Genomic DNA, 13,487 nt, shown 5'->3' with positions numbered 1-13,487 from the left:
CACATTGGGAATTACTTTTCAAATTCTGTTGAAACAAGCGCACAAGAAGCAACCTACTTAACGCTACAGATGCCTTTAACAAAAGCTACAAGACAAGTTGTATTCATTAACACATCTCCACGTCACAAAAGAACTTTCCTCCTTAAGCAATCATCAGCCCTAGAAAAACTAGGCCCAGACTCTACTGAAATAGAATCAGACAATGATATTAAAAGATACTCGCGTAGACCAAAACAACTGGAGAACTGGTGTCTAGCAGACTATGTATCTGAACTTGAATTGCAGTATCCTAAAACTTCAGAGTCCTCAGATCATGAATCAGAACAGCAGGACAATAGATCTGAAAGTGAAAATGAAGAGGCAAATACAGATGTTATAGAAGAAAACAATAACAAAATTGACTTAACTCTGAAGAATGGTATTAGAATATACCAAAGAAAAACACCTAAGGTTATAAGATATGTTAAATACAATTACAAGACTGACTCTGAAAACTTCTACAGAGAACGCTTAATGTTATTTTATCCATGGAGAAATGAACTTTCAGATTTGCAATGTGGACATGAAACATTTGAAAAAATGTACTTGACTGTTGCAAGAGTATTAGAAAAAAAAGCCAAGCAATATGAGGGTAAAGTAATAGATCTAGAGAAAGCTATAGAAGAGGCAGAAAATGATTGTAATGAGAATGATCAGATAGCACCTGCCACTCAGCAAGTAGAAATGGAAGATGCTGAAATAGGCCCAACAGAATCTGAACAGTATGTTCATTTCAATCCAGATAGACCAACAGAACATAGACTGTATGATATGTCCCGTGAAGTTGGAATAGAAGCAAGAACAGTAGAATTGACAAATCATGCCAACAGAATAAGTGAGAGTGATTATTTTGCATTGATAAGATCCTTGAATAAAAAGCAGTGGGAATTTTTCCAACATGTTGTCACATGGGTTAAAACAAAACATGAACCATTTTATACATTTTTGACAGGTGGAGCAGGGTGCGGAAAATCTGTAGTTGTCAGAGCAATATTTCAAGCTTTACATAGACACTTATGTTCTATTGAAGGTGAGGACCCTGACGATATAAGAATTCTTCTTTGTGCTCCTACTGGAAAGGCAGCTTACAATATAAATGGTCTGACTATTCACAATGCTTTCCAGATACAACCAAATAAAGGACTTGACCAGTCACTGTCATGTGATGTTCTCAATACACTCAGAATGAAATACAGAAATTTGTCTCTGATTTTGATTGATGAAATTTCTATGGTTGGAAACAAAATGTTCTCTTTACTGGAGAGAAGGCTGAAAAAAATCAAGGGAAGCAACTGTTCATTTGGTGGCGTCAGTATCATAGCTATTGGTGACTTTTTCCAACTCCAACCTGTATTTGACAGCTGGATTTTCAATGATCTTAGCAAAGGATTAACAGCATTAGCCCCTAATTACTGGAAATTATTATTTTCTTTTCATGAACTTACTGAAATAATGAGACAAAAAGATGATTTAGAATTTGCTCTACTACTAAATAGGTTGAGACAAAATCAGCTGACTGAAAAAGATTTTGCAGTTTTAAGTACAAGGACTGTTTCAATCAGTGATCCAACATACAGAACTAATGCTACACATTTGTTTGTTGAAAATGCTTTAGTGGATAATTTTAATTTGCAATACATATCTAAATTATGCTCAACAAAAGTTAAAGTTAAAGCAGTTGACACAGTTTGTGGGGATTTACCAACATCTGTAAAAACAAAATTACTTAGTTCTTTACCAGAAAAACAGTCTGATACAGCCAATCTTGCAAAAGAAGTAGTACTAGCAATTGGGATGAAATATGATCTTACAGCTAATATTGAAGTCACTGATGGTCTCACAAATGGTTCAACATGTGAACTTAAATTGATTGAGTGCAAAACTACATCTTTAAGACCAAGTATCATATGGGTTAAGTTTGAAGATGCCAGAATAGGTGCTAACAATAGAAAAAAATATTCACACTTGTACGGAAAAGATGTTGAAAAAACATGGACTCCAATGTTTGACATTAAAAGATCATTTACTTATAAATATAAGACCTTTGAAAGAATTCAGTTTCCTCTTCGCCCAGCAGCCGGAAAAACAATTCATAAATCGCAAGGAGATACATTGCATGAGGTTGTTGTTAGTCTGAAATCAAAACGTAAAGGGAAAATACCACATATTCACTATGTTGCACTAAGCAGAGTAACATCTTTAACTGGATTACAGATATTAGATCTTAATCAAGAAGCAATATCTGTAGCAGATTGTGTTCGACAAGAATTACACAGACTAAGGACAGATGCAACTCTACAGTTGTGCTTTAAGCCATTGTATAACTTATCAAGTAACTATTTTAAAGTAGTTTTTCACAACTCAAGGTCATTGCATGCTCACTTTAATGATCTTAAATCAGACCCTAACATCTTGGATGCTGATGTTATTGGTATTGCTGAATCAAGACTTATTTCGACAGATGAAAATGATGATTTTCATGTACCTGGTTTTGAACCACCAGTTCGATTAGACCAAAAGCAAACAAACTTTAATACAAGACCACCTCATGGATTGGTATTATATTATCGAAATAATTGTATTCTTCACAATACAGTCACTTTCTCAACTCCATCTTTAGAGTTTGTTATAGCAGACATAATATCACCCAGCAAAGGTCTTTTTCAGGTTGTCTTTGTTTACAAAGCACCAAACTGCAAATTGCAACAACTTAAAGATACTTTCCTTGCAAACCTTCTTCCTGATGTGTATTTAAGACATCCAAAAATTATCATAATGGGAGACTTTAATATTGATTTAAATACTGGGAACACTTCTTTTTTAAAGTTCATGAGAGATTCATTTTGCTGTTCACAAATTGTGTCTAAACCTACTACATCTTATGGTACATTGTTGGACTTAATTTTTCTAAATTTTGATAGTAAGGTAAATTTTGAAACAGAAGTTCTTGATTCCTATTGGTCAGATCATAAAGTTATATATGTAGCCATTGAAACACAATGATTCAATGTCATAATTATTTTATATGCCGAAACCAGCTTTGTTTGAAACAATGAAAATTAAACCCGCTGAAAAACATGACACATTTGCGGTTGCTGAAAATGCAACCTCAAATGTGCAGGAGTGGTTTTAAAGGAAAATGGGTTTCCACTCCAACAGATTTGCCTTTTCATAAGTAGGGATAGGACTGAGTTGGCTTCAAGACTCCTAATATCCAGTTTTGCCTGTTTAGAAGAAAGCTTCTTTACAAATCTTTCTTCTTAACAAGTACACTGGATTAACGGTAGCAGAGGTAAAGAAATTTGAAAGTGTGTTACTTTGTCTTCCATAAAGCAGAAAGGCCATTGGTGATTGGTCAACCATTTTGCTATGGAAGATAAGTAGAATTCCATTCATTTCAAGTCAGTAATGATTGGAGACATCAAATTTTAGAACCTCTACTACCTGAATGCTCATTGTATCAGTGGAGAGTTGTGTGCACTTAGCATGTGAACACTCCTGATATTTACTTGTTATAAATGTATCTATATATAATTCTTGAAATATTTGTTTTGAATACAAACAAAAGCCATTGCTTTAATATAGATGTAAAAATGGAGTTTTGAAGACCACAAGTTCCATGCCTCATTTCTCTTCCTACAAAATGATTAAATTTAACTGGCTGTTTGATAAACTATGATTAAATAATCAAAATGTTTATGAATGTTGAAATCCTTGCTGTTATGTAAATATATTCATTGTAATTTTTCATATCTATAACTTGATACAATTTACAATACTTTTGTTCACTGTATATATATATGATATATAAAACATTTATCATGATTAAGTATGTACAGTTTACTTTTTGTAATGCCAAATTAATCTGTATATTTATCTCATCCAATTCATTGACTTTTCTGTTTAAGAAATGCTCTCATGTTCATATCAGACATAATAAATCAGTTCTGTACAAAAACCACATATTTTATTATAATATAATTATTTGGAGTTCTCCAAATTGAAAAACAATCCATAAATCCAACATTTTTGGTTTCTTATGATTTCAATTATGTCTTATTCTAATTACAGGTTTATCAAAATGTGTAAATCATTAATTCATGCAAAGGGTTAAATGTTGAAAAGAAAAAAAATCAAATATTGCATTAATTTGTCATTCTACTTAACTATGTGGTTGCAGTTTTGCTTATACATTTGATATATATATATAGAAGTCATTTATAAAACAGAAACTAATGAACAGTTCATGTAAACATTTGCTTCATAGAGAAAAAATTTGTGACATTTGCCTATTAGAGAAGAATTTGTGAACATTTGCTTAATAGAGCAGAAATTTGTGACATTTGCCTATTAGAGAAGAATTTGTGAACATTTGCTTAATAGAGCAGAAATTTGTGACATTTGCCTATTAGAAAAGAATTTGTGGACATTTGCTTAATAGAGCAGAAATTTGTGAACATTTGCTTCATAGAGCAGAAATATGTGAACATTTGCTTAATAGAGCAGAAATTTGTGAACATTTGCTTAATAGAGAAGAAATTTGAGAACATTTAATGACTGTTTTATAATAAGCCAATGTAAAGTGAATTCAGTAAACTAACTGCTGAAGAAAATAAGAATTATATAGATTGTTTCAGTTGTTGTTATATTAACATCATACAACAATTAATAAACGTATGGAGTAAACTTTTGAATCTGGCATTAAAGCAAAGCCACCAGAACTGATATGAATAAAGTTTAATACAGAGATACTATGGTATAACTCAGTATACCATGAATAGAAATGAAACAAAAATGACAATTACTTTGACAGATAGTTGTTAAATGCTCAAGAGAAAATAAATTATATATAGAATCTAGACTCTTTAAGTTGGAAATAACTGTTAAATATTCTTCTCGACAAGTCTTTACAAATTCACTTCAAGAATTTTTGAAGGTCAAGTTATGGAAACAATAATCATATCATAATATAATCGCTGTGTTGCTTTTTATATATACTGTTTTTACTGTCATATTTTGACTTTGAAAATGTGTTGTTATAGATATAGAATGTAAATATTGTTCTATAAGTGAACTGTTTTAATCCACATATATAAAAAAAAATGTATAAGACAATGAATATTATAATGCATTATTTGAAGTATTTCATGTGTTCAAATTTTTCATAATAAACAATTAAATTTGATGTCTTTTATTATTAAATTTGATGTCTTTTATTATTTTTCACACCCCATTTATTTTTGAAATTGATAAGAACAAAACCTCCAGTCAAGAAGAGAAAAACAAACATGGTCACAACCCTAAAAGAACAAACAAATAGCAGCTTCACACATGTTAGAACTACTATAAAGGTCGTCTCTATTTAAGCTAGCAAAAACTTCGTTCTCTGTGTCTACCTTGTTCAATTCAAGTAATACCTATTCATTTTGAATCTTAATTTAAAGTTCAGGTCACCACTCATAAAAGATGATAATCTTGGGTCCAGTAAAAAGATTGATACAATTGATCTGTTGTCATTCTCCATAATGATCAGTAACTTTGCTGTCATAACTAATTGAACAACTTATATATATTGAACAAAATCAATTAAAGTTTCCTTAATTATCCTTGACCAGTATTAGTAATGATAGGGTCTGGCGTATATACAAAATGTAGTCCTGGTATCGATGATGAGTTTATATAGAACAAATATATAGACATGTATGTCCATGAGTGAACAACACAATACTTGAAAAGTGTGTTTTAGACCTCAAAACTGAAAATAATAGACTAGTTCAAAGTAGTTAAATCACAAGAAAGATTAGATTTTGGTTCTCAAAGTTTCCTTTAACAAAAAGTATTACTGTTATTTCATGCATCAATTGTCAACAAAAATCTAAGGTGAGCGACACAGGGTCCTTGGACCCTCTAGTTTTTTATATCAAAACTCAACTCTATGGAGAAATTAATAAAGGATCTCAGTGCCTAAGTAGTCTTAGTTGTTCTATCTTAATTAACCAGGATTGCCAGTTTTCCTTCCAAATATCAATGGGTATTTATTGTTACTTCTGCTTAGTCGACCATTGAAATACAACTGCTATAAGACTGTAAACCAACTTATTTTCGTGGATACTTTATTTCACATTTAGTCCTTACTAAACCATTTCGCGATTTATTTTTGTGATTTTCAACATTGTTTGATGTAGTTAAATGAAAATAGACCCAAGTTTTACATATTCGTGATATTTTTCTACTTCTACTCACGCAGGTCACGAAAAAATAAATTATTCGTAAAAATATGTTTGTTTACTGTATAGCAAAGTGTGCCAAAAGTACTGTTACACGTCAACAATCAATAAAGACACAATAAAATCTAACACAGTATAATTATAATTACAGAGATGACGGTGATAAAGAGTTCATGGAAGATTTCTCTGACTTGTTGCTACAGAAACTGTTTACCACGGCAACACATGCTTGTCAGGACAATGACAAGGTTAAATCTAATGCTGTCAGAGCTTTGGGAAACATCATGAGATACCTGCCCACCAGAAGTCTAGGTAAATAACATAGCAAGAAAGTCTAATATAATGCTGTCAGAGCTTTGAGCTATTGAGCTTTTTTTTGATAAAGGACATAAAATATGACAAGTGTAAAACCTTTCAAACGAGAAAACCAACAGTCTAATAATCTATATAAAAAATAGACAGTTTAGATATTTCCTTATAATTTCAGCAAAGATTCCATTTCGAACAGCAGTAGAGGATGGTGTAAAGGCATTGGTTAAAAACATCAGTAGTGGAGCTATGAAGGTAGGATCTATATACATCTTGTTTGGATTTTTTTTAGAACATAATGTTTTGGCCTGTATGTCTGTTGTTCAGTCCAATTGTCTGTCTTTCTGTTAAAGTTGAAGTTTAAGGTAGTTTGTAAACAACTTGAAATTTTGTAAAAAATAAGCTTTATGAAAGGTAACTTTATAAAATATAGTTTAGATATAAATTTTGTGGTTCTCTAAACACATCTTTGTGACAGGGAAATATAATTTATTTATAGTTGATTTAATTTTGTTAAGATGTTTTCTGATAATTTAGAATAAATGCTATTTAAACTAAGTTCCATTGTTCCATTGTTCTTGTAAAATGCATTACGGTATACATTCATTTAAATACATCTATACTACTAAAGGAAAAGGCCGATTTTATTGAGCTGCAACTCCTCTGAAACCATAGAAAGTTAAAAATATTGGTTTTATCTCGTATAAATGTAGTGTTTTTTACTTCCTAAATTTGTCCATTTATATACAATAATTTCCACATAAAACACCATTTTTTTTTTAGAAAATATCCAAATTTGGAGACTTATATTGATCCGTGCCTTATACACTTTTGCGCTTGCTCAGTCGACGTTCTGCCAACTAAATCTAAAAACTCTTTGTTTCAACACTTGCCCAACTGTACCATGATTTTGGGGGCATGTTCTAGTTTAGTATAATTTAGAGTTATTAACCATTCTATCATACAAATGTATTTTATAGGTTAGATGGAATGCATGCTATGCTGTTAGTAACTTATTCAGAAACAGTTTACTCAATCATGGCAATTCTCCTTGGATTGTAAGTATTACAAAAAATATTCCTTTAAAGATTTAGATTGAGTTGTGTTTACGCAGATTCATGATTTTTTTTTGGTGCTTTTTATTATCTCAAAACTTATACTTGAATAAGCTGATGAAATCATTTTATCTTCACATTTTTTAATCAAATAGATTGTAACATTTTGGTAGGAATAAATTGCAATTATTGCATTGCTGTTTTTTTTTATTTGGAACTTTTACTGGTACTTACTTTTGAATAATTTGAAAACATAGAATTGTTGGACTTGTGTGTTGGTCCTGTTTTTTTTATAATGACAACTGCATGTATTCTGAGGTTTTGGGAAATCAGAAATGCAAAGTGATTTTACATGTGCAAAATGATGCAATTGCAAGAATAAGAAAATGCTTAAACTTCTTTATCACTTATGTTCAATTTCTTTTTTTTTAATTCCGTGATTGACATGAAACTGCAAGGATATTTTCAATATCATAAAATTTAATTCTTTTTCTTTTCATTTATAGAAAGACATTCTAATAACTTTGTGTTCTGTTGTAACTGATTGTAAGAATTTCAAAGTTCGCATCAATGCTGCACTAGCACTAGGATCTCCAGCAGAACGTTGTCACTATGGTAACCAAGATTTGTACCTCCATGTATGGGAGAGTTTAATCAAGGGACTTAAGACAGCAGAAGACATAACAGATTTTGCTGAGTACAGATATAGAGACAGTTTAAATGATCATGTAAGAAACATTAAAAATGGGGTAACCACCTATAGAGGCAAATTAGAATTTCATTTACATTTCCACTAGATGCCAAAACATAGATGACACCCCCCATAGTTGAGATTTGGAAGTGCCTTCCCTGGGTCCCCTGTATGTTTTTATGGAACAGTCCTAAGTGTACATGGTGTAGTTTAGGTGGTTTCAGATTTTTCTTACCATTACCATGTCTGAGACAACAAAAAAAACAGACAATAATAAAATGACCCCTTGCGTTGTAAGGGTTAAAGTTTAAAAAAAAAAAACCATGGAAAATATGAACAAATTTGTAACCATTAGTCAGAGTAAAAAACGCAATGCTGTATTTCAAGAATATTGTGAGTTTTGTAATTTATACAAATTTTACCATTTTCAGATATGCAGTGCCATTCTCCATATTATTCTACTGACCACACAAGAAGATCTGACCACACTAAGTGACCTTCTGAAGAAAGAAGATATTACTGTGTATTTTGATAGATTTAAAAACAGCACTAAACATAAAGGTAAACTATTACCATTTAAGGGGAAATTAGGTCAGTAGAACATATATTTCACACATTTTTATAGTTTTTCTAAAAAAATTTAAAATCTATGTATTTTTACTGGATTTACAAAGTAAAAATAAGTTATTGATTTTGGGATGTGCGGTAGACTGTCAGGGTGGTCGGTAGGTCCAGCAGTTGGGCGAGCAGGCGGGATCAGCCAAATGTTGTCTATGCATTTACTCATGAACCATTCCAACAAAGCTTTTAGAATTTTAATATGTTGATACTGACAACAAAATGTAAGTGAAGTTAAATAATGACGATTTTGACTTTTACCTTTCAGGAGTTGTGTTTCTTGAAAGATTGAAAAATGGTAATTCCAGTCATATATCCATGCATTTACTTATGAACCAGTCAACCAAAGCTTTTCAAATATAAATATGTTGTTACTGATGATAAAATGGAGGTCAAGTTCAATTATGGTGAATTTCACTTTTCCTCTTCAGGAGTTATGGTTCTTGAAAAATTGGAACATGGTGTTTCCAGTCATGTTGTTTTATTTACTCACAAACCATTTAACCAAAGCTTTTCAAATTTTAAAATGTTGTTCCTGTTGACAAAATGGAGGTCAAGGTTGATATTGATAATTGTAACTTTTAACATTTAGGAGTTTTGGTCCTTGGGATATTGATAAATGCCAGGACACAAATTAATGGTAAAAAATCTGGTTATTGTCATTCATACTGCTCTTGTATATAATAAAACTAAAATAAATGGGTTGCAACTTTTCTTGTAGATGTTTTGAATTTTAATTTTAAGAGCTGCATTGTATTAATTTTTACTGTAGAATTACCACAAGCTGAAGAACAGCTGAGAAAATTGGAATCTGATGGCAGCCTGACAGAATCAGAAAAAAGTGTAGTCAACATCTTAATAGATCTATGTCGTATTGAAGGTAATATACACGCCAGGGAATACATCAGGAGATTAGACAAGTTAGAAAGAAGTATAGGTAAAAATACCTTAATAATATGGCCAAGAACAGTTATTTCGTAGTGCATTTATTTTAGACAATAAATTCAAATTATAAAAAGCACCTGCTATATCTCAAAAAGATGTTTACAGTGAAGTGTACTACTGTTGGGACAAATAATATCAAAATAATAGAAAAGTCTACCAGCTCTAACTCAAAATATGGACAATTCTATGTTAAAGGGGTCTAAAATTGTAACATGTAATTTCATCCCCTTACTTAAAATTTACTTAAAATGTCATGCATGAAATATCAAGAAATGAATTTGGAAAGTATTGGAGAAAAAAATTGAAAGTTATACCGTGGATTCATTGGGTACCAATTTTCGTGGTTCAATGAAAATTTGCATATTCATGAATATTTGAATTCATGGTTTTGGCAAATTCTGCATACATTCCTGTAGACCATTTGTAATTCCTTGAACATTTGAATTTGTGGTTCTTCTGTACCCACAAAATCCAGGAAAATTAGTGTCCAACGAATATTAATGAATTCACAGTACATTGTTTACAAAAGGGACTATATTTGAAGACAGCGAAAACCAATTGACGATAACTGTGTCCTTGGACCAGTATGACATATAATAATGAAATCATTCAAATTATAAAGATAATAACAAATGACTACTTTTCTTTTATTTGTGGTTTCATAATTGTATTATTTGTAAAATGAAAAAAAAAATATTGGAAATTCTCCTTTCATATTTTACACGTAGCAAAAATAAAAATAACTATTCATTTATTAGGTGTTAAATTTCATGGTTATGAATAAACAACAAACTCATGAAATTTGATACACAAATGAAATGATATATTAAAAATCCACAAATATGCAATTTTCCCCAAACCATGAAACTGGTACCCAAGTAAATAAATGAATCCACAGTAAGCTTCTGATTTGGAAGAAACTCAAATATGCCATACAGAACAATCTCTTATTTAAGGTGGTACCTAACACTAAAGGGTGATAACTCTGTAAAGTCAGCTAAACGTTTTAATTACATTGTGTTGTAAAAGGAATATCAAGCTTCTCAATTATCAAAATTGGTGTTTGTCAAATTGCTACATAACCAGTGTAATTTTTCTGACAAAACGGTTTGTTCAATTTTTTTTTTTAATTTTTATATTTTTATTAAAGTCTCAAAGTAAATACTTTTTTTTTTATGAAAATTAAACGAGCCAAATTAATTTTAGTGAAAGTGTTGGGTACCACCTTAATTTTATCTTTTGGTTTGAATGTTTTATTTCAATAATTGTTTTATTTTTTGCAGATGAAGATGAAGAAAAGGAACCGGAAAAGACAGCATTTGTTCAAACATATGATTAATTGGAATTTAAGTGGTTGCTGAACAAAGATATAAGAAAAGACCAAGTTGGATCAAACATATGATTAATAAGAACTTTTAAGTGGTTACTCAATAACAAAGATACAATTCTGCATTCCGTAATGTGATTATTGAATAATAACTTTATGTGATACATTTATATTTGTAATGTTAATTGTTAGAATGGAATTAAAATGAATGCAGATTTTTGCACTTTATTTTATATTGCATGCAGAGGAGTTATTAAAAAAATATTTTTTTGATAATCCTTGTCAGCTGATCAGTGCTTCAATGCATTTTATAAATCCTTTTATTCTGTCAAGTTATTGAATATTGGTTATTTCACAAACCTCCCTTGCATAATATCTATGATATTTTATCTTCACCAATGGGTCTGATTCATTTGATGATGATAATGGATGGCTTATTAATATACATATTCAGGCCGAGAACATGTTTATAATGAAGAGTTGATTTATTTGAACTCTGTTGGATAGTCGTCTCATTGGAAATAATACAATCTGCTTATTTTGTATAGAATGCAGGGACGGATCCAGGCATTTTAAAAGGGGGGGGGTCCAGCTATATGTCCCCATTCAAATGCATTGATCTGCCAAAAAAGGAGGGGTTCCAACCCCCGGAACCTCCCCCTTGATCCACCAATGGAATGGAAATGAATTTATATGAGATAAGTACCCATTATGCTTTATTTTGTCACTTGGTACTTTGAAGAAAACAGCAGTTGGTTTAAATTGTTTACCGGTTGATCAGTTTGATTTGTTGTGGCAAATTACAATTTGATCAGAAATTTGAATGAACTGCAATAGGTAAAGAAAAACACAAATAAGTCACAGTACTACTGTGGATCCAATTATTTTCCTTGGTATTATTTTTTTTCGTGGAGGAAAACTTGCATTTTTGAGGGTATTTAATTTCATGGTTTTGATAATCTCTGCATAAAAGCCTATAGAGCAATGGGTTGAAGATTTCAACTAGACCGTCACTTAAATGGTTTTCAACAAATAATAATGAAGCCACAGTATCTTGAATGGTCAAATGGGTAGAATGGTCAAATGTGTAGAACTCAAAAACTCAATGCTGACATGCAAGTGTTGTAATGTGCAGTGATAGTGAAACTGAGTACACAATTAGCTTTTGTCTTGCCTGAAGAAGTCGAGTAATAGGTATAGTTTTCCAGCAGTACATCTTGGTCACTGTTGTCAACAATTGTTAAGTTTTCTGTTAAAGTTAGTGTGAAAGTGTGTCAGTAGATATCAGTTTAACCAGTATTTTGATGCAAGTGGTTTATTGATTTTTAAATACCTTTATTGATAAGGAAGAGACAAGGTAACAAAAAAAGCTGAGAGAATCACATGACCTCCAACAAAAGGAGCAAGTCTCTTACTTCTGTGTGTCTCATCTTTAACAGAGTAGCAGCAAATACCAGTTTTAAAGTCTTTCATTTGAACTGACAGGAGATTCAAAACTATCACAGTATCACCTCTGGCAGGAGATTCAAAACTATCACAGTATCACCTCTGCCAGGAGATTCAAAACTCACAGTATCACCTCTGCCAGGAGATTCAAAACTATCACAGTATCACCTCTGCCAGGAGATTCAAAACTATCACAGTATCACCTCTGCCAGGAGATTCAAAACTATCACAGTATCACCTCTGCCAGGAGATTCAAAACTATCACAGTATCACCTCTGGCAGGAGATTCAAAACTATCACAGTATCACCTCTGCCAGGAGATTCAAAACTATCACAGTATCACCTCTGGCAGGAGATTCAAAACTATCACAGTATCACCTCTGCCAGGAGATTCAAAACTATCACAGTATCACCTCTGGCAGGAGATTCAAAACTATCACAGTATCACCTCTGCCAGGAGATTCAAAACTATCACAGTATCACCTCTGCCAGGAGATTCTAAACTATCACAGTATCACCTCTGCCAGGAGATTCAAAACTATCACAGTATCACCTCTGGCAGGAGATTCAAAACTATCACAGTATCACCTCTGCCAGGAGATTCAAAACTATCACAGTATCACCTCTGCCAGGAGATTCAAAACTATCAGTATCACCTCTGGCAGGAGATTCAAAACTATCACAGTATCACCTCTGCCAGGAGATTCAAAACTATCACAGTATCACCTCTGCCAGGAGATTCAAAACTATCACAGTATCACCTCTGCCAGGAGATTCAAAACTATCACAGTATCACCTCTGCCAGGAGATTCAAAACTATCACAGTATCA

General features: G+C 31.9%; 1 protein-coding gene across 2 annotated transcripts in view; it reads left to right on the top strand.

Annotated features, from left to right (window-relative positions):
• Positions 1 to 11,430, top strand: part of LOC139528057 (HEAT repeat-containing protein 6-like) — a 42,785-nt gene extending 31,355 nt beyond the window's left edge. Inside the window, exons 18-24 of one of the 2 annotated variants that reach the window (XM_071323861.1) lie at positions 6,418 to 6,578; positions 6,754 to 6,830; positions 7,556 to 7,633; positions 8,137 to 8,358; positions 8,753 to 8,882; positions 9,712 to 9,876; positions 11,168 to 11,430. In XM_071323861.1, coding sequence (XP_071179962.1) covers positions 6,418 to 6,578; positions 6,754 to 6,830; positions 7,556 to 7,633; positions 8,137 to 8,358; positions 8,753 to 8,882; positions 9,712 to 9,876; positions 11,168 to 11,223 — 889 coding nt within the window. In that variant the 3' untranslated portion in view covers positions 11,224 to 11,430. The remainder of the gene's footprint in view (positions 1 to 6,417; positions 6,579 to 6,753; positions 6,831 to 7,555; positions 7,634 to 8,136; positions 8,359 to 8,752; positions 8,883 to 9,711; positions 9,877 to 11,167) is intronic. The other variant, XM_071323862.1, reaches the window with a different exon arrangement.
• Positions 11,431 to 13,487: the final 2,057 nt, after the last annotated feature.

The sequence above is a fragment of the Mytilus edulis genome, chromosome 6, assembly GCF_963676685.1.
Source record: "Mytilus edulis chromosome 6, xbMytEdul2.2, whole genome shotgun sequence".
In the NCBI taxonomy this organism is placed as follows: Eukaryota; Metazoa; Mollusca; class Bivalvia; order Mytilida; family Mytilidae; genus Mytilus; species Mytilus edulis.
This window is presented reverse-complemented; position numbering and strand designations above follow the sequence as displayed.